This window comes from Cupressus sempervirens, chromosome 9, assembly GCF_028749045.1.
Source record: "Cupressus sempervirens isolate cs-2001-9-10 chromosome 9, ASM2874904v1, whole genome shotgun sequence".
Taxonomy (NCBI): Eukaryota; Viridiplantae; Streptophyta; class Pinopsida; order Cupressales; family Cupressaceae; genus Cupressus; species Cupressus sempervirens.
This window is the reverse complement of record NC_143126.1, coordinates 491,418,341-491,438,001: the sequence shown is the minus strand read 5'-3', so window position 1 is coordinate 491,438,001 and position 19,661 is coordinate 491,418,341. Positions and strand designations below refer to the sequence as shown.

Sequence of the window (19,661 nt, the reverse complement as noted above, 5' to 3'; positions counted from 1 at the left end):
CTTACTTCTGTGCAAAACCTTCCACCATTTTACCAAAAATTGGTCCAAAAAAGCTCATACTTTTTCCATCCTGTAAGTGGTCACATTTAGTTTTTAGGGTTTTTCCCTCTCCATTGTAAATAACCACCCCCTTTTTGCAGTTTTGGCTTGAGCTTGTTTTTGTTTTGTTTAGCTTCTTGTTTTCTTTCAATAAAGTTGCACCAGCATTGAACCTTACCTTCCCCTGCTTCTTTTATCCATCCACATTCTAAAAAACTCCAAGAAATTAAGGCAGTCTTTATTGATTAGCAACATCATCTGCTCATCTATTTTCACTGTCTAAAGTTTCCAACACCTGGTGTTTCTGTTTGCTAAAGGAGAAAACATATTTTTCCAAGGAAAATTTTCAAAAGTTGATGTCTACATACTTTGAACTTTTCTACATTTTTATTTCAAGAGGTTAGGGTTTTCAAAAAATGATTCATGGTAGACTGTCCGTATAGTGGAGTTACATTTATCTTTTGTGGTGGGTAAAATATGTAGACCCTTCATTAATATTAATATTAATATTTCTAGATCTTGTTTATATTTGGTACATATAAGATTTCAAATCCCATAAATGATTAAAAGGTTGTTACAAGTGTCTGATACTAATTATAGTATTAGTGGGACATTGGAAATACTTCTATATGGAATATTTGGTACAAAAGACCTGTATTGCAGCGCATGGGGAATCATTTAGAAATAGTTTTGTGAAGGTGTCCATCACTTTGAGCATGTTCATGTTTGGAAAGAATTCTCAACGATAGAGGCTCAGCAAGATTCAATGTCGATGACATATGAATCGGGAGTGTACACACAATTCCATCTCCTATAGTTGTGGTAGTTCGTGGGTGGACAGTTGGTAGATGTGCATCAATCAAAATTCAAATGAATTTTAGGGCATATTTGGAGTAAGGAGCCTTACGTACATTAAAGGATTTAGGTAGATTATCACCATTGTGGATGGTTGAATAGTCAGACACCAAGCAAAAAATACTCTATGATGCATGCAATATATTGAGAGAATCCACTCATAGGTCATGCAAGAAGGGTCTAAATCTCCAAGAAGATTCAAACTTTTCAGCTTCAATGTTACATCCCAAATTTTGACCTAACTTAAATTATTATAGCCGTTGAGTTGAATGGGTTTTTCTTTGCTATTCATGTGAAAAGGGTAGTTAAATATAATTGTTGTATCCTATGAAATTATTTTTCATCAATTATTTTGTCTAACTTTTAATGATGATGGTCGTTATACGTTATTTGTCATATGATGATGACAGTAGTTAGCAATTGCTTGGTTTCAAAATTATGGTTATGAACTAAATTTCTTGTTAAATATCAATGTTAAATGTTATTATGGATTTATCATGGAACTTGGTAATATTGTGGAAAATTGTTGCACGGGTGATTATAGGAGTAGACGAAGGGGAGAAGCGTTGCTTAACGGGATCTACGGAATGGGGTACTACCTTAGTCGATTTACTTGGTTGACAGGTATGACCTCTAACTATTTTGGTAAGGACCTAATGACTTCAATGACAGGATACAATCATTGGACACGCGTGAGCTATTAGATAAACATTGAAACCATTAATCATTTTAACTTAATTAAATACCTCTAATGACTTTTGGTTGACATTTCATCCCTTCAATATCATACATATTTATGTAGGTGCACATAGATATAAAAATAAGGTGACACCATAGTATTATTTATACAAAGATTTTTCTATTAAAATACGTATATTTAAATGTGTGAACACCATGAGTGGATAAGAAGATAAAATAATCTTCTAGGTGAAACATGTATTTAGATATACATACTTAATAGGTACAACCTTGAATAAACATTAAATATGATGCCATCTTAATAAAATATATAAGTGCAAGTAAATATATATGTGTTTTTAAATTATCCTTTTAGTAACCTTTGAGTTCTCTTCCATATTTATTTATTTTCCTTATAAGAGGCGGGAATATACACTTGGCATATATTTTCGATGATGCAAGAAGACAATTCTTCTTCCTTTTTTAAAACTGCTCAAGAGTTACAGCTTCTTGGAAGCCTTTGATATTTTCAAATGCCTCCTTATTTATGGAAGTTGGGAGAGGTCAAAGACATTCTTTTCCCACGATTTTACCTCTGCTCTCTTATGTTATTTCATTATTTTACCCTTTTGTTGCAAGTGATTTAGGCCAGTTGTAATTCATATCTACTCTAAGTTTTGCATTCGGATTGCTCACATCTAAGGAACTGGTTGCTTAGAATCAAGCCAAGGCTCATGTCTTCTATTTTCAGACCAGGTTATGTGGTCAGCCTTTCATTTTCAGACTGCTATATGTTTTTAAACTGTTTTCGAATTTGCAGTAGAAAGGAATGTGTCCATGAAAATCCCATACATTACTTTTGAATTACAAAATCAAATGAATATTCAATGAGTCTAATCTCTCTATGTTGAGTCAAGACCAAATGTACATGACATGTCCATACATCTTTGTTTTACTAAAGTATATCAGAATCAAATTATATTTCCTTGCAAGCCTATTAAGATCATTTTTCAAGTCATAGAGACTGTGACATGACATATTGAAATATGTAATATTCTTACACCAGCTGAGGTTCAGCAAAAAGAGTTGGATTACTCTAAGATTTAAACACCTGGGGCTCACCTGGCTGTATGGTCAAGGAAGAGGGTGAAGAGGTGAGAGAGAGAAATCTGCAATAACATGAAACAGATTCAGATGTGACATAATAATTATAAATTATTTTAAAAAGTAATCATTTAATAGCTTGTGCATGTCCATATTTCTTATTTTCCTATTGTCAAGTCGAATGGTGGTGATTGGGTAATAGAAACACATCCAAAAACCTTGGCCAAGGTCATTAAAGGCATGCTTGCCTTCTTAGAATCACATTATGTCGGTAGTGCCAGTTATTCAAACATGTTCGTCCATAACTGTGAGAACATTTTAAACACCGGTATTGCTCGGATGGATGGACTAGTAGTATCCTAAGCCTAGTCCTAGGGTAGGGAGGGCCTTTCTTTTCAAAAGATTGTGGGGGGACGGATGTGGTCCGCGGTTGGGAGGTTAACCCTAAGTCAATGCTTCTCCTCTTACCCGAAAGCCGAGGCTTGCACAACCAGTTATAGACTCACCAGTTCCTTTTAGTATGTTCTTTCTATATCCCTGCTATGCTTCCTCTTACATTACAATAAAATGGCAGTAATCTACTTTACTTGTATACAAAGAATGATTAGGAAATGGTTATTTCAGTTAATCGTTATTTCAGTTCATCGTCATTTCAGTTAATTGTTATTTGGTTGATATCTCATCAAATGGATTATAAGATGTTATGTTTCAGAAGTTAGTTGAAGTATTATTCTCATTTCTACTTAAAAGCAGATTTTAGTTCTTTTGTTTTCTGTTAAGAAAATTCGTTTGTTATAGTCAACTAATGTGAAAATATGTAAGGGAACTGGCTAGAAATGAAAATCCCTACTCCAAAGATTCACCAATAACATGTCAGAAGATGAGGTTTGTTCTAGGATCCCATGTCGGGCTTGACACAAACCTTCAAACTTCCAAATACCTCTTAACTTATTGATAGCAAACATCATTGGGCAATGTGCGTGGTTCTTGAATAATCAAATGCACCAAGCATGGTTTAACTACTCGCAAATCAGATGGATACCAGACTGTTCGCGCGCATGGGAGTCTAATGGGTTTGACATTCCATCAACCATTGGCGCTTATTGTGAGAGGGATGATGAACTATTACAAAGCTCTCAAAATCTTGGCTTTTCTTGATTCAGTATTAGAGATGGATATTCAGAAAGGATTTCAACAACTTGTTGCTGCAGCATCAAGGTTCAGGGATGGTGTAGATGAGAATATGAGTATGCCATCTCAATGGTACCCTAAAAAAACAAAGGAGTGGTGTAGGTGCTTGTGCCCTTTTGAAATTTACTTATGTTGTTACTTGTCAGATTTATGGTGCCCAAAAGGCAAGGCAGGATAGTCGTGCTAAAGATATCTTGTATTTGATGAAGAACGATGAAGTTCTTCGAATAGCTTATTTAGATGAGGTCAAAACTGGAAGAGAAACTACGTAATATTATTCAGTTCTTGTCAAGTATGACTCAGCACTACAACAAAAGGCAGAGATCTGTAGGGTGATGCTACCTGAGCCACTGAAAATTCGAGAGGGTCAACCAGAAAATCAGAATCATGCTCTGATTTTCACAAGATGTCATGCATTACATTCAATTGATATGAATCAAGAAAATTATTTTGAAGAGTCACTCAAAATGCAAAACTTGTTACAGGAGTTCACAAACTACTATTGCATCCGAGAGCTTTCTATACTGGGCGTCAGAGAAAATGTGTTCACAGGATCAGTTTCTTCACTTGCTTGGTTCATATAATCTCAAGGGACAAACTTTGTTACCCTTGTCTAGCGTGTACTTGCAAATCCTTTGAAGATTAGGGTGTACTATGGTCACCCGAATGATTTTGATTGCTTGTGGTTCTTAACTCGTGGGGGCATGAGTAAGGCTTCAAAGGTCATAAACATTAGCAATGTTGTATATATGCCAGCTCAATGATTATTACACTAGTGATGGTTGCATACATTGGAGACAACTATGAGGCTTGATTCATCGTTGCTAAACAATGCCTTCTTGTCTTTTGGATCTAGCGGCCTCGAGTATATAAAAGTAAGAGAGACATAATTTTTCAGTGGAATGGTCATTCAACAGGAGTTGTTTTGGCATTAAAACGAGAAATGAAGAACCTAATTTTTGTGTTATGAAATTACAGTGTACTCTAGGTTCACTTGATGCAACACCAATCCCAATAAATGTTGAGAGAGGATTGTGAGTACTAGATACCATGTAGACTTTAATGCATTCAATACGTAATCAATGGGTTTTTACTATTATGGAGGTTTGCAAATGCTTATGGCTCTCATGAAAGTTGCAGTGGTTCAGTTGAACGTGCTCACTAATGCTTTTTTCGATGGAAGAAGCAATGCCTTATTCATTTTCAGGACAAATGAGCTTCTTAAAAATGCCCACTTGTACTTGTTGCTTCTTTTGTTTTTGATTTAGCGAGTGAAAACTCTTACCATTATGAGAAGAATGACACAACACAGAGTAAGCTAGATTTAAAGATGACAAAAGTATTTATAGAGTCAATGCTTTACGTACATTGGGAAGCCAAGGTTTAAACTCAATAACTTATCTCAATCAGAGGACTGCGATATCATTGGTGGAGTAGGCAGTCAATTAGTCATTTTATTAGTATCAGAAGGTTTAGATTTTATGGAAGATGATGGAATGATGACTCTACAACCCAGCGGATAGGCACTGGACCACCCAAAGATTCTGGAGTTCTTTGCATCCTGGCACATAATACAATCCCCAATTAGAGCCACTGTTACTAGGGTTTTAAAATCCTAAGTATCCCCTCTTCACTCAACAAAGCGAGAGATTAGCAAAAGGTAGGCTTTTAAAGATCATTTATAAATTATTTTGCATTATATAGTATTTAATTCTTTAAAAGAATTAAATATTAAAATATTCAAATGCAAAATAATTAAATATCAAATTAATTTAAATAACATTAATCTCTCACATAATTAATTCTATGAGAATTAATTATTATCATAATGTGAAAAGAAATAAATTAGGTGAGTTAGTGGATTAAATTTGAAGAGGAATGTAAAATAATTAATTCTTAATACAATTAATTATTATTGTAATGTGCATAAAGATTTGTGAATTGAAGTGGGGGACAAGGTAAGGAGATAAAATGTAAAATGGTTCGGTAAGAAGAAGTTGTGGTAGTTACCAACTTCTTGGGGAAGATCATTTAATGGGGGAAAATCTATTGTAGTGGGGTTCTCCAAGTTTCACATGCTTGTGCATTTCTGAAGGAAAGGGAAGACAGCTTTAGTTTTCAAGTTGTAACAGAGAAGTAGAGGGAGATGATCTTATTTTATTTTTGCAAGCTTGTTAATGGTTTAGGGACAAAATGATCAGTTGGTCATTTTGTATGTATATTTGGAATAAAGGGAAATACATTTTCAGATCAGTTGGTTTGAACTTATAGTTCTCTGGTTGGGAGTGATCTGTTGGTTATTACAATCTAATTTCAAATATTATCTTGCTCTCATTTATTAAGGATTTTTGGTATGTAATGGAATCTTGAGGTTTTATTCATCCAAATATGCAAAATGAATATCAAATCTCCATTTCATTTCTCTGTAGATGGGAAGATTGATTAGATGGTTTGTGTGTCATAAATTTGATTTTCTTTTAGAGTTATTTAAATCAAACTTCGCATTCATATCATGTTGATGAATGGATGTTAGTGTTACTTCTTTGCCTTCTGGTTAAAGGCATATCAGAAAATTATTTACTATAAATCAAAAGGAGGGAGCTGTACCTTCATTTCAAAATTCAGAGAGCACTTGACAAAATAATTGCAAGTGACTCAACTGTTGGTTTCAGAGTTTGTCTTTCAGTTTGGGCATTTCAGAGTTATTTGTGAAGGATTTTCACAGAAGACAAATCTGTTTGCTAATAGTAATGATGCCAGATGTCCTTGGTTAGTCGCTTGGTGATAATGGGCGACTTTTCATCTTTGGTCAGTTTTTTTCTCTACTAAAGGTGATTGAGATCATTCTCCACGAGGATTTTTTTAATAATATTTTGGTATTCATGTGAAAGATGTGGTGTGGATGTGACTTCTTTTGGACAAGAATTTTGTTTTGGCAGTTTTCATTTGTCTCTTCTATTTGATGATTATCAAGCTCACGTGTTGTTGCCATTTTGGGATTTCATGTGATGTTCTCAACGAGACTTCTTGCTTTTCTTTCAATTTGAAGATTATTTGTGTGCAGTGAAATGGTATTTGGTTGTTCTAAGTATCCACACTGGTTCTATGATACTGGAGATTTAGCAGTGATTGGAGTGTCTTTATTTTGTTCTGTTCTCTCTCTATATATTAGAGTATTTTCATATTATTGTTCATGATATTCTCATGATCTGTGAATGATCGTTCTTGTGCATGTCATTCACTTAGCTTAAGTTGTTTGTTTATTCATTGAGACTGAGATTTTTGTTGTGGAAATCAGGCCGATTGATTGACTGTGAGTAGATGTCAATCATAAGGGAGAAAATCTTTTGTATTGATTTGAACTCTAATAAGGACTTCTTTTTGGCAGGCTGAGTTGTCTTCCTCAAGAGGTGGCTTTTTCCCAGGATAGCTTTGAGAGTCATTTTTTAATTTTATAATGTTATTCTGCTGCATTTGTATAATCTGATTTGAAAATTAACAATGAAAGTGCCACTCTATGCTTCAAAAAGAAAATTACAATGCTTCTGAGAGCCAGTGTGAAAATTGTGTACTCTGCATAATATACTTGAATGTTCTTGAACATGTCTAATTGGAATTTTCTGATTGGTACAAGACTAGTGGGCACCACCTCAGTAACCTTATCTTGTAGACTTGATCATTTCTTTGGTGATGAGAAAATATCTCTCGATTGTGATGGTATACTCCCAAATTGCTTCATCTTCTCAAATTTTCCCCATCCTTGCAAATTTTCTTCTTCTTCATTCTTTGGAATTTTCTTGTTACCATGATTTGAATTTGATTGTACTTGCAAGCTCTGAATCTTGAACTTCCTGAAGTAATTAAGTCCTTCATGTAGCTAGACCCTTCAAAATGAACTTCGATTTCCGGAGGAAATTCAAGTTGATGATTTTTCTTTCACTTGAGTTTTTTGCTGTCTTGTACTCCATCTTGGTCTTGATTTTCGAATTTACAGTTTGATAATCTGATTTTGCATCTTCTCCTCATTTGAAGTCCTTGAGTTTGGGCTTGTAGCATCCACTTGTTCTCTCCTTGAAGTCTTGAATTTAGCCTTTCGTCATCTCCCTGCCCTCCTAGCTTCTCCTTGAATGATTTACCTTGCAAAATAAATGAAAGATTTCATTAAGCTCACAAAATTGATAGGAAATAAACAAAATGACTGAGATATGAAATGAATTTGCATCTAAATTCCACTTCCTTCTACATCAAAACAAGGAGGCAAACGACAATTGACCAAATTTCTCTCTCTTCTTGCAAATCTTAATTTTGATTTCATTGGTAGAATGATTAATTCTGGCAACTTGAACCTGAAATTACTTGAAATCTGGAAAATAAGTAAGTTCTGTAATGAATATCATGCTCAGATTTCACCATTTTACTGCCATTGTCTCTGTTTTTTGGAAGAAAGCTGCCTAAAATACTGAAAATTGCTGCTTGAAATTTCCAAATGGCTCATAAAGGGAGAATTGCTGCTTTTATAAGACGTTTCGCTGCCATTAGGGAGGTGATTCGTTGTCTTATGATGCAAATTCGTTGCTAATGAGAGAAGAAACTCACTGTTTTAAGCAGAGCTGAAGTTGTTGTGATTGATGTTGCAAATGAATTGCTATTGCCCCCTTTATATATACAACTTGGAACTTGGAAGGGAAGGTCTATTCCTTAGGCTGACTTGGCTTTTTTAGGCCAATTAAAACATTTAAATTAATCTTAATTTTTCATCATGCTGGCCAACCTTGTCCATATAGGTAATTAAATTTAATGATATTCCTCTTAGGCACATAAATCATCCAATCGCCTCAGCTATTTGTTGATTTGGGTGGATCAATTTTCTCCTTGTTTGTATTGATTTCTCATTGATTGAAATTGTTATTTTTGAATTTCTCCATGGTGGAGATTTTGAGGATGTGAGGACAAACATGGCCACCTCTATATGCGTCGTCTTGATCAAACTTTCTTCTTTTGCCTTCATCATTTTCATCATTAACCTCTTCAATTCATCATTTGCATCCTTCATTCATTATCTTATCTCTTCCACTTGTGCCTTTGATTCTCATAAAGATTTGTCTTTCTTGTTGGGTGGAGATCTTGGGAGTAGAGGAATGATTTTGGGCGGAATTCCTTGGCTGAGAGGATTTCCAATCCTTCACATGCTTTACCTTACTTCAAAACTCACCTTTTGCCTTCACAATATTATCATTTTCACCCCCTAATTCTCAAATTTTTCATCCTCATAACTTGGGTGCTTGACCTCACCAAAAGTTTGTGTTCCATTTGGGCGGAGATTTCGGGAGTAGAGGAATTGGTCTTGGGTGGAATTCCTGGGCTGAGAGGAATTTCGCCACCTCTTACTCTCTTCATCCAGACTTAGTCAATTTTTTAGCTCAGAGGGCAAAGAGATTGATATAAAATATAACATTTAAGTATAAGTTACTGCAACTTACACTTAAGTTATAATAAAGATTCTAAATTTTGGTAGTTTCCAAAAAATTCCAGATTCAGCCAAATTTCCAGATTCAACACTCCTCCAACAGTGCCACCTTCGACAATCTTTTATAGCTTTCTAATATCAAACTAAAGATGGAACAAGGATTTTCACAAGGTTCGAACTCATTGTGTCACAAATCCTTTGGTTTCATCTCCATATCCTTGACTAGCCTAGCCTAACTCTCATTTACACCCTATATAGGCTTGACTTCTAGCAGACTGAAGTTGTCCAAACTTATCTCTTCAACTTGGAGACTCAAAAGTTGCTTCCATGACTGCTTAAGATCACTTGAAACTTTGAAAGCATCTAAGACCACTACCCCTACCACTAAAGCAAAGGGGGGGCCCCATTTCCAATGGGGCATTGGTGTAAAATGTTAATGTTTTGCTTATAAATAATGATAGACAACAATAAAGAAAAGAAGAACAAAAATAGGCACATAAAGACACAATACATTTATCCCGGGAAAACCCTCCACTTGAGGGAAAAACACAGACCCACCATAAAAATCTCTCTTTTATTAATATAAGAAGTCTAAGTACAATGCTTTCAACTTGATGTCGTGTATTATCATACAAAGTAACCACACACACACACACATATTAAATTGAGAGACTTCATATCTCAACCAAAGGTCTCTTCAATTTTAAAAACAAGTCTCTTCTTATTTCCAAACACGACTTTTCGCATGTTGCATGTCTCTTCTTATAATGAGACACCTAGCACATGTTGAATGCCGCATTGTGCTCACTTAATATGATAGAATATCGTTATAAATATCTTCTTTAGTTGTTGATGTAATACACAATTATTGTCCCAATTTCAGCATATAATAAAATCAGAGATAAAAATCTCTATAGCAGCTAGAATCTTCAACACTCTCTCCTAGTGAGAGATCTTTAGTATGGAAGGCACGCAGCTCCAACCAAATATGTCAATAATAAATTCTCATTAAAACATTGTAACATTACTCACCATAGCTACTTCTAGAGGGTGAACCATAAAAGCATAAGATTAAAGTCATGGACTCCCACACATTACTTTCACCATTCCTACTTGCAGAGAGTGGATCCACCATACATACTCGCAGAGGGTGGAACAAGGGCTTTCACCTTAGACTTCTCTTGGAGAAGGATGCATTTTAATCATGCCTACTCGCAAATGGTGGTCCACCATACCAACTTGCAGAGGGTGGAATGAGGGCTTTCACCTCAAACTTCTCCTAGAGAATAATGCATTTCCACTATGTCTAGTCACAGAGGGTGGATCCATCATACCGACTCGAAGAGGGTGGAACAAGGGATCTCACCTCAAACTATTCTCATAGAGAAGAACTCATTAACAAGGGATTTCACCTCGAACTTCTCTTACAAAGAAGAACTCATTAAGAAGGAATTTCACCTCGAACTTCTCCTTCATAGAGAATAATTCATCAACAACATGTATAAGAATGGCTGAGATTCTCTCTCAATAGAGATTCCCTCTCTGGAGGAGTAGTATAGCTGATTTTAGGTTGACCAAACATGGAGCTTTAGTAGTCACACTGTCACATAAGCATGCAAAGAATTAACCATATTCCTCTGTCACATAATCTCCCTCTGAAGCTGAATAGTCTCCCTTTGAAGATCATTTCCAGTATACGATCTTCCTCTTTTAATAAAAAATATGTATCATCAATTCAGTCCTATGACTGCAAGCAATGTCCCATGTTCATGGCTTTTGTATATAATCATCTCATTGCATCTTGATGCGTCCTACAACCAAGAGAGATAAAATCAACTTATCATAAAAAGATATATAGTGATCAATGCTAAAAAGCAAATACTATTCCCATTGCTGTAACAAAAAAAAATCATAAAATATTATATCTCTTTGTAGTTTGGATATACAAAACTTGAAAGCTGCTCTTAGGCTTAATCAACTCTTAACTCTTAACAATCAATATAAGTATGCCCATACACAAAATGTCTGAAGCAGATGCAGAGATAGCTGTAGCAGATTCAATGATAACTCAGACATGAAGATTGTAGTTACAGTCTTACCTAGACTACTTAAATAAGTGATTTTATTCTACTCAGTTTTTCATTTAATTTTTTATTTTTAATCAAGAGAGAACTATCAAAGCTAAAATAGAGAACAACACTCTCAGTGCTGAAGCATGATGCATAACAAAGCTTATATCAGATACGGCACTTTTCAATGCTGAAGCACAATACCAAAACAAGGCTAATATCAGATACGACCCTTCACTAAAACAAAACAAAGAATGATTACTTTCTTCAATACTCAGAACCTTAGAACATCAGACACCAGAAACACTATCATCCATCCGCATGAACCCACACCACTGTTTGATGTTACTAATCGTGAGCTTAACCCTGCTGTAAAGATGATTGTCTTGTTCGAACAACAAGGAAGACTTTTCAACATGGTGCTTCACCCCTGTGAGCATCACCTAGATCCAATGAGTGCTAAGTGTTCCATTTATTCTCATGAGAGATGGATTCATGTTAAATCACTACTCATGAAACATGGGTCATCGAGTTTGACTCAAAAATCACACAGTTAAATCCTGATATTCACATCACAATTTGACTAGTTGTGGAAATCATCTCCTACTTATCAACAAGGAAGACTTTTCAACTTCTGTTCCAAGTTCATATTGTAGGTCTGAATCTCTCCATTGGTTTGGAGATTGAAAATTACCCAACATGGGTTGAGAATTGAGATGGCCAGAAAAGGTGGAATTTACCATTGGATCAAACACAGGTGGATCAATATACGCACCTAAGGCAAGCATTGTGGTATTAACAAAATCCTCTCAGACCCTGTGTGGCGGGATTAACAGATCATCCTGGACAAGGTATTGTGTGTATGAGTTGAGGCTACTTTTGCGTTGGTCATTTCTTAGTGAGCAGGGAGACCTTTGACCATTGATTTCCTCTATGGAACACTTGGTGCACTTAAAGCACTCGATTTAGTGGTAAATATGACAAAGCCATAACCCCTAGAATTGCCACTCTCTTTATCTAAATGACATCAGCCTTTTCTATTTGTCCATTATGTAAGAATGCCTTCCCAAAGTTTGTGCCATAACTCAGATTGCATACACACTGAATACCAATATTAGACATCAGTCACGATCACCAGAAAAACTCAGAACTACATCAAAGCATTAAAACCTTGCAAATATTGTTGTTTCTTTAAGAAAGCTAGACATATTTCTTCACGTGAATATCGGAGTCTTTGCCAACCAATAGGAATATTTCCTCTACAAATATTTTCTCAAGTATTTCCATTTCTTTAATCTTCTGCAATATTCTAACATTTCATCTCCAAACTATACTAGCATATAAAACATTTAGTTAAAAAACTTAGTATTATTTGCCAAATGATAGTTTCAGCTGTTGAACCTTCAACTCACTTTTTGACTTATTCTCTCGGCTAATGATATAATCTTTTCAAGTTATTTGATTGATATCTCTTCACCAGTAAAATAATATTTCGTTTTGCAAAATTTATGAAGGCTGATAACATAATAAAAGATATTTTGGCAATTTAAATACAATCCCCAAACATTTGATAGTTGTCCTCACATATATGAATTAATCTCAGAACTTATTGATGAAGAGAATCTTACCAATTGGAAGGAAGCCGCAGAATCATCTATGGAAGTTCACGCACAGCAGAAGCTTACACAGCCACTTCCTCTTTTCCATTAACCCCACAGCAGAAAGACCCACACAATCTTTCATCCCAACAATCTCCAAATAAATTTATGGAACATTGAGATAGCCTTCTCTGCACTCAATGAGAAACATGACATTAATAAACAACCAACCTTCAAAGAATTGTTCCTGCCTCATGGATATTTACTCACACTAGAGCAAGATAAAAGTAATGCCCGACATCCATTCCAAGCAAAGTTCCTCCCAGAAGACTTCAGATTGATTGAAGGTAGATCTCCCAATACCAATGGTGCAGAAAATTCAATATGCCCCAAGCAATCTAGAAAAATACCTAAATTTGAATATCCTTATTTGTTATCCAACCTGCTTTGTTACCATGTAAATGTTTTTACCAGAAATAATGATAGACAACAATAAAGAAAATAAAAACAAAAATAAGCACATAAAGACACCACACATTTATCCTGGGAAAACTCTCCAACTCGAGGGAAGAACCCAGCAACATCAGAAAAATCTCTTTTATTAATAATGAAAGTTTAAGTACAATGCTTTCAACTTGATGTCGTGTATTATCATACAAAGAAATCACACACACACACACACGCACACACACATAAATATTAAATTGAGAGACTTTGTATCAGAACCAAAGGTCGCTTCAATTTTCTAAAACAAGTGTCTTCATATTTCCAAATGCATGACTTTTCATATGTTGCATGTCTCTTCATAACTATTAAATTATCAATCACAATAATTTTATCAACTATTATATTATCAATCACAATAATTTTATCAATATAATTATTATATCACAATAATCATGTTATCACAAACTTAATGTTATATATGTCGGCCTGATGGAATCCGACCACAACTACAATAATATTAACACCTTCTCTTAGCTAGGGAGGAAATTTTCTTGATATCTAAGTTAGAGTAATGTGCACCATGGCTACTCCTACGTGGTGCTCTCAATGACTGCTCTCATGATTTGGAATGCAAATGAACACAAGTGCTCATTACAGAACCACTCAACGTATTGTCATCATCTCATCATGACGTTCACCATGGCTACTCTTAGAACTATTAGCACAATCGCTAAGTCATGGAGTCTCTCACATGACCTCCATTAAGCGCTAAGTCATGGAGTCTCTCACATGACCTCCATTAAGGCTACTTGTAACATGTTAAAATTCATACTAAATTAATGTATTGGAAATATCTAAGAAATATTTCAATGCAACATGAAAGACAATTATAACCACCTATGCATGGATATTGTTTTCCTTTCCATTTATACCTAAGTTTCCGTATTTGCTTAGAAATCCTCAAATTTGACATTCGATTCGTTGAGATTCATAGTGGGTTCGAAAACTGTTCAAATTCACCTGATGCCTACAAAATTCCCTGCAGATTCGCTATTTCAGACCCTGGACAATTTTGGGGGAATTTGTAGCAACTTTGTTAGACGTTAGTAGAGCCCGGGCAGAATTTGAACTGAATTTATAGAGTTTGGGAAATCTGAAATAAATTACATAAAACTTAACATTCACTAAATACCGTCCACCATATAATCAATTACGGTAACCAGAATGAGAAATCCGAATGGGCATTTCACGAATGTTCTGTATAATGTATAGTTGAGAACGAGAAATCTGAACTGTTTATCGCAGAGCATCCATGATCCACGGAGGCATTTTTCATTGCATTCTATGGACAATCTACAATAGACATTCTGTGATCAATTTTTGATATAGTCTCCAACTCTATAGGCACTCCCTATACTCAACAAACATGGGTTACAACTACAAGAAACACTCTACAAGCAACACACACATAAACATCTTGTACGGACGAACCCAATACAAACCCAAACCCAACCCAAAAAATTTTTGAACGAATTTCGAACTCGGATGTCAAACTCGCATCCGAACCAAAATCCGAACCGGCAACTTAGAATTATACATAAACAAGTAAATGATTAATTGAATTAACTGCCTTAATCCAAATAAAGAGAAGCTAACCATTTCATCGAACTAAATTACTTAACTGAAAATGCAAAGCATAAATGTAAAGTAAAGTACCCAAATTTCAGATGTTTACAATTACACTTTGACCTTGAGTCGCAGACCCTTAATTATCCCTACACAATCTCTACCAAGAAAGGCCCTCCCTACCCTGGGAATTAGGCTTGGGGCACCACTGTCCAACCATTGAGCATCCTGGTGTTAAAGCGTCGACTAAACAACCAGCTAGGCTTAGGATACCTTCCATACACCTATTTGCCAACTGTTAGCACCCTGACCTCTAGTGTTCATAGCAGCAAGCATGCCACTAACCTACCTTGGCCAAGGATTTGTGAGGGCACTATGTACCCAATCACCCACTGCTCGACTTGACAACAAGACTAAACTAAGGACTGTTATGAGCTGACATCGGTTTTTTAAACAAATCATGTTGCTTGAGTTACTGATGGTTCTTTTCTTTTATCACGCAAGAGTAATTGTAGTTCAATGATTCCTATTTCACACCCTTCATCTTGACCATGCTGGTTATTCTGGATGATTCATTGGGTGGTTGTATGAACAATTGTAATCATAGTGAATGTATCTTTTGAATTGGCCTTGGCATTATAAAGGAATTCTGAATGTTAAAGCATTTATATGCATAACCAATACATTTTCCATTTTGGCATTGGCATTACAAAAGATATCTGAATGTTTAAGCATCCATTTGCACAACCAATACATCTGCCATTCTGGCGTTGGCAATGTAAAGGATAGTTTTTAGATATCTAAGCACTTATATTTGCAACCATTACATTTGCCATTATGGCTCTATCATTATACAATGGTATTGAATTTAAAAGCATATACCAATCTTGATTCACAAGGTGTAGTTTTCTTATCTCAGGGAATATATTTCAAATACCCTTGTATAAGTCGCACTCTCTTTAATTATGATTTTGAAAGAGATTTTCTTAGATGAGATAATGTTTACAATAGAGAATTCCCTGGGTAGGGAGGGCCTTTCTTGGTAGAGATTGTGTGGCGATAATTAAGGGTCCACGATTGGGAGGTTAAGCCCATGGCAATGCTTCTCCTCTCCTCTGATAGCCAAGTCTTACACAACTCAAGGTCAATGTCTAATTGTAAACATCTGAAAATTGTAAACTTCCTTATAGAGAAGAATGCATTACAAGGGTTGACACCTCAAATTTTCGTCTTAGAGAAAAATACTACAAGGGATGATACCTCAAATTTTTCCATCTTAGAGAATAATACATACAAGGGGTTGCACCTCAAACTTCCTTATAGAGAAGAATTCATTAACAAGGGATTGCACCTCAAACCGAATAGCATTCCTTTGCTCGATATCTCTAATATAGTTATATTTGATCTTCACATGCTTTGAGCTGTCATGAAATACAAGTTTGGAGTCTGCATCATTCTTGATGAATCCAAGCTCACCAAGTATCTATCTACCCAAGAATATAATGTATTAGGTGTTCACATAAAGGCCTTACAATGTACACACATGGGACTCCATCCCATGAATCATAGTCCTGTTCCCTGAGCACTAGAGAAACCATCTTGATGTGGTCTACTCCATTTGAACTGAAGTGACCAAGATCCTTGGAAACAACTGAAGTAGATCCTCTGCTTGCTCCCTCTAAAGCTCAAGTTCTTGCATCACACTTCTGACCTCCTTGTCCAAGGTTGCCTCTAATGGTTTGTTGAACTCCCTTTGAACGTTAATTCCTTCTCTTCAAAGAAACTAATCACAATCTGTATGGACTCTTCCTCTTTGAAGGATGTCTCAACTCAGTCTTTAAGGACAACATAGGAAGACCCCTCACTGTTCAATTTAAAGACAACCACCCCACACAACACGACCAAATAAGAAGGGAAGAGCTTGTGCCAACACCACCTACTCCCTCGGTTGCAACTCACACCACCACTGCTCATACATCCCTGCCATGCATTCACGTATTATTGTTCATTTAGACACCAAATGTGACTAGAGTAGAGTCAATATTTACTATTTGGAACTCAGAAAGCACCTGGAAGATCATTTCAGAGATTATAATGCAAAGGTTGCTTGGATCACTCAACTTAGCATGCACATGAAACCTTCTTAAACTCCGTCCTTATGCTTTTCCATATTTTCCTCCATGGTAAACAAACTCCAGATGAACTTTCCAATTGTGAATTGTCATGCCTAAGACACCTGAATGTGTTGTTCTTTCCTAGCTCTTGATGCTCTATATATTTTGTTGGATGAAATGTATTCCAAACTGTAATCTGTGATAACAAATGACCTGTCACCAGGTTCTTGATAATCAAACCTCACAAGCCTTTACACAAATTTTCTTTTGTTTCTGTTCGTGTTCGTGGCAAAAGTTTGGCAAATATGGCAAACCACATGAAGACTTAGATTTGTCAATGCTCTGGTCATTGTTCTCACTCAGTTTATAGCAGACTTCATGGTGAACAGCACATCTAATGTGTCGAGAATAGTGAAATATTGTCTGGAGCTGAATCCCATACTATAGTTTTTGCATTGAATATTTCATGACACTGATTTTATCAAAACATTGAACTATATATATATATATATATATAGTTCAATGTTTATATATATATATATGTATGTATATATATGGGCAGAGCTGAAGGATTTTCATATGCTTTGAGAAGAGGTATGAGTGGAATCTGTTATCATTCATAGTGCACTTCATTGGAACTATTAAGACAAATGTGTTGTCATCAGTCAGTTCATCATTTGGATTTGTAAATCCTTGAAGGTGGCTTTAACCTTCACATCTCAGACAGTGAGTCTTCTTGGTGGATTTAACTCCTCCCGGTAAAACGTTGCCAGAAGCCTTTCAAAATCGCTGTTAGTTCTTGGTTTCTTTGGCTATGTTGAATCTAACACAAGGGTTCTTGTGTGGAAGACGGTTCAGGGTTCCTAAACTCGTATGTTTTGATCATATGAAGCTTTTTGTGGGGTTTGGTCCCTTGTTCCCATTGGTTGGTTGCTTCAGTCAAAAGTCATGCTTTTTGAAAAGGGTATTCTCTTTCCTAGTGTTGGTGGTCTCATTGCTTCTGAGTTCCTCCTGCTCATCTGCATGTTTGGCTTTTTTGCAAGGTTTCAGGCCGTCACCCAATTTATCTTATCATAGAACAATGTCTACAAGCTATTATGATACTATTGAACATGTGAAAATTTCCACTGTAAACCCTAAAATATGAGTAAACCAAATTGTGTAACACAAACTTAACTAGAGATTGCATCTATATTCTCAAACAAACTGTTGTTTCTTTTCTTTTCTGATCATGCACATTAAACAATCCATAACCAACCATAAAACTCTTGAAGAGGAATCAAGGATGCAATCATTCATATACGTGACACAAACTGATAATCAATTTTGCAACAAAGATTGCAGGTTGACAGATAGGAATATGACTGGAACTTACATAAATTAAAATCTATAGTTTTCTGATATAAATTGTGGTTACTATGTTAACACCATCTTTTATGCTTGGAATGCTGTCCTGTCAAATGTTTATGGACATGATTCAAGCCTAGATGTTCTGAGTAATAAAACTGAGTACAACTTTATTTCTACAAAAATAGGAAGTTTTTGATTTTTTATACAATTTGGATCCTTTTGTATATTTTTTGCTGTATACTTCTTAATGCTATTTCCTATGCCTCATTTTACTGTAGTACTTTTCTATTTCAACTGAATATAATTTCGAGCCCCATTGACCTGTTTTTGTTTATAGGGAACATTAATATAATCTTTTTCTTTCATATTAGAGCATGTTTACAATGTTGGCCTACCTTTTAGAGTAGAAAGAACTATGACATAAACATATTGCCAACTAATAAGGTTTCTTCTTGTTTGCTTAGCAGTCTACCTTATAGAGTAGAAAAACCCCTCAATTTTGCCAATCTTCTCCATCTGGAACAAAGTCTTAGAACTTAGGACACTTATTCTTTGATACTTACAAGAATCTTGTATCCTGTATATGAAGTGTTTAACTTGTTTCTCACATCTCTACATCTTAATTAAAACTGAATATGTCCATGAATTTGAATGTTGCAGTGTACACAGATATATGTGCACTATTTTGTATTTGTTATGTATTCAGACAAAAATCATATTTTGCCTATATTTGCAGTGATTGATTTGAATACATTTTAATATTCTAGATTTATATTCTACTGCCTAGCTTAACACTTTTTTTAAATCCTGTAGGGGAGAGTATGTGGAATTACTTGAATCTTTTCACAGGGTTAGTTGCCTTCCACTTTCAAGTTACTATATACATGCATTTTTCTCCATTTGAAATATGCTAATTGTCTGTGTTTTTATTCTCTTTATTTCAGAGATGTGGATATACCCCTTACAGAAAAAGGAGTTATGGATGCTTTAGCCAGTGGTCGTGCTGTCCGTGAAATTGATTTTGACATTATCTTCACCAGCAGATTGGTCAGAGCCAAACAAACAGCCCTCATTGCAATGACACAGGTTTTAAGTACTGTATGTTTTTAGTTTTTTTGACATA

General features: G+C 35.4%; 1 protein-coding gene and 1 non-coding gene across 5 annotated transcripts in view; both read left to right on the top strand.

The window, feature by feature from the left end:
- LOC149539472 (uncharacterized) overlaps positions 1–19,661 on the top strand; it is a 29,867-nt gene that overhangs the window by 8,597 nt on the left and 1,609 nt on the right. Inside the window, exons 2-4 of one of the 4 annotated variants that reach the window (XM_089800715.1) lie at positions 1,439–1,518; positions 19,352–19,388; positions 19,483–19,624. In XM_089800715.1, coding sequence (XP_089656841.1) covers positions 1,482–1,518; positions 19,352–19,388; positions 19,483–19,624 — 216 coding nt within the window. In that variant the 5' untranslated portion in view covers positions 1,439–1,481. Of the gene's footprint in view, positions 1–1,438; positions 1,519–19,351; positions 19,389–19,482; positions 19,637–19,661 lie in introns of all 4 variants that reach the window. The other 3 variants (XM_089800714.1, XM_089800713.1, XM_089800712.1) reach the window with 3 other exon arrangements.
- Positions 3,780–3,860, top strand: LOC149539473 (small nucleolar RNA J33). Its single transcript, XR_016356587.1, has one exon. It is a non-coding gene; the product is annotated as a small nucleolar RNA J33 (small nucleolar RNA).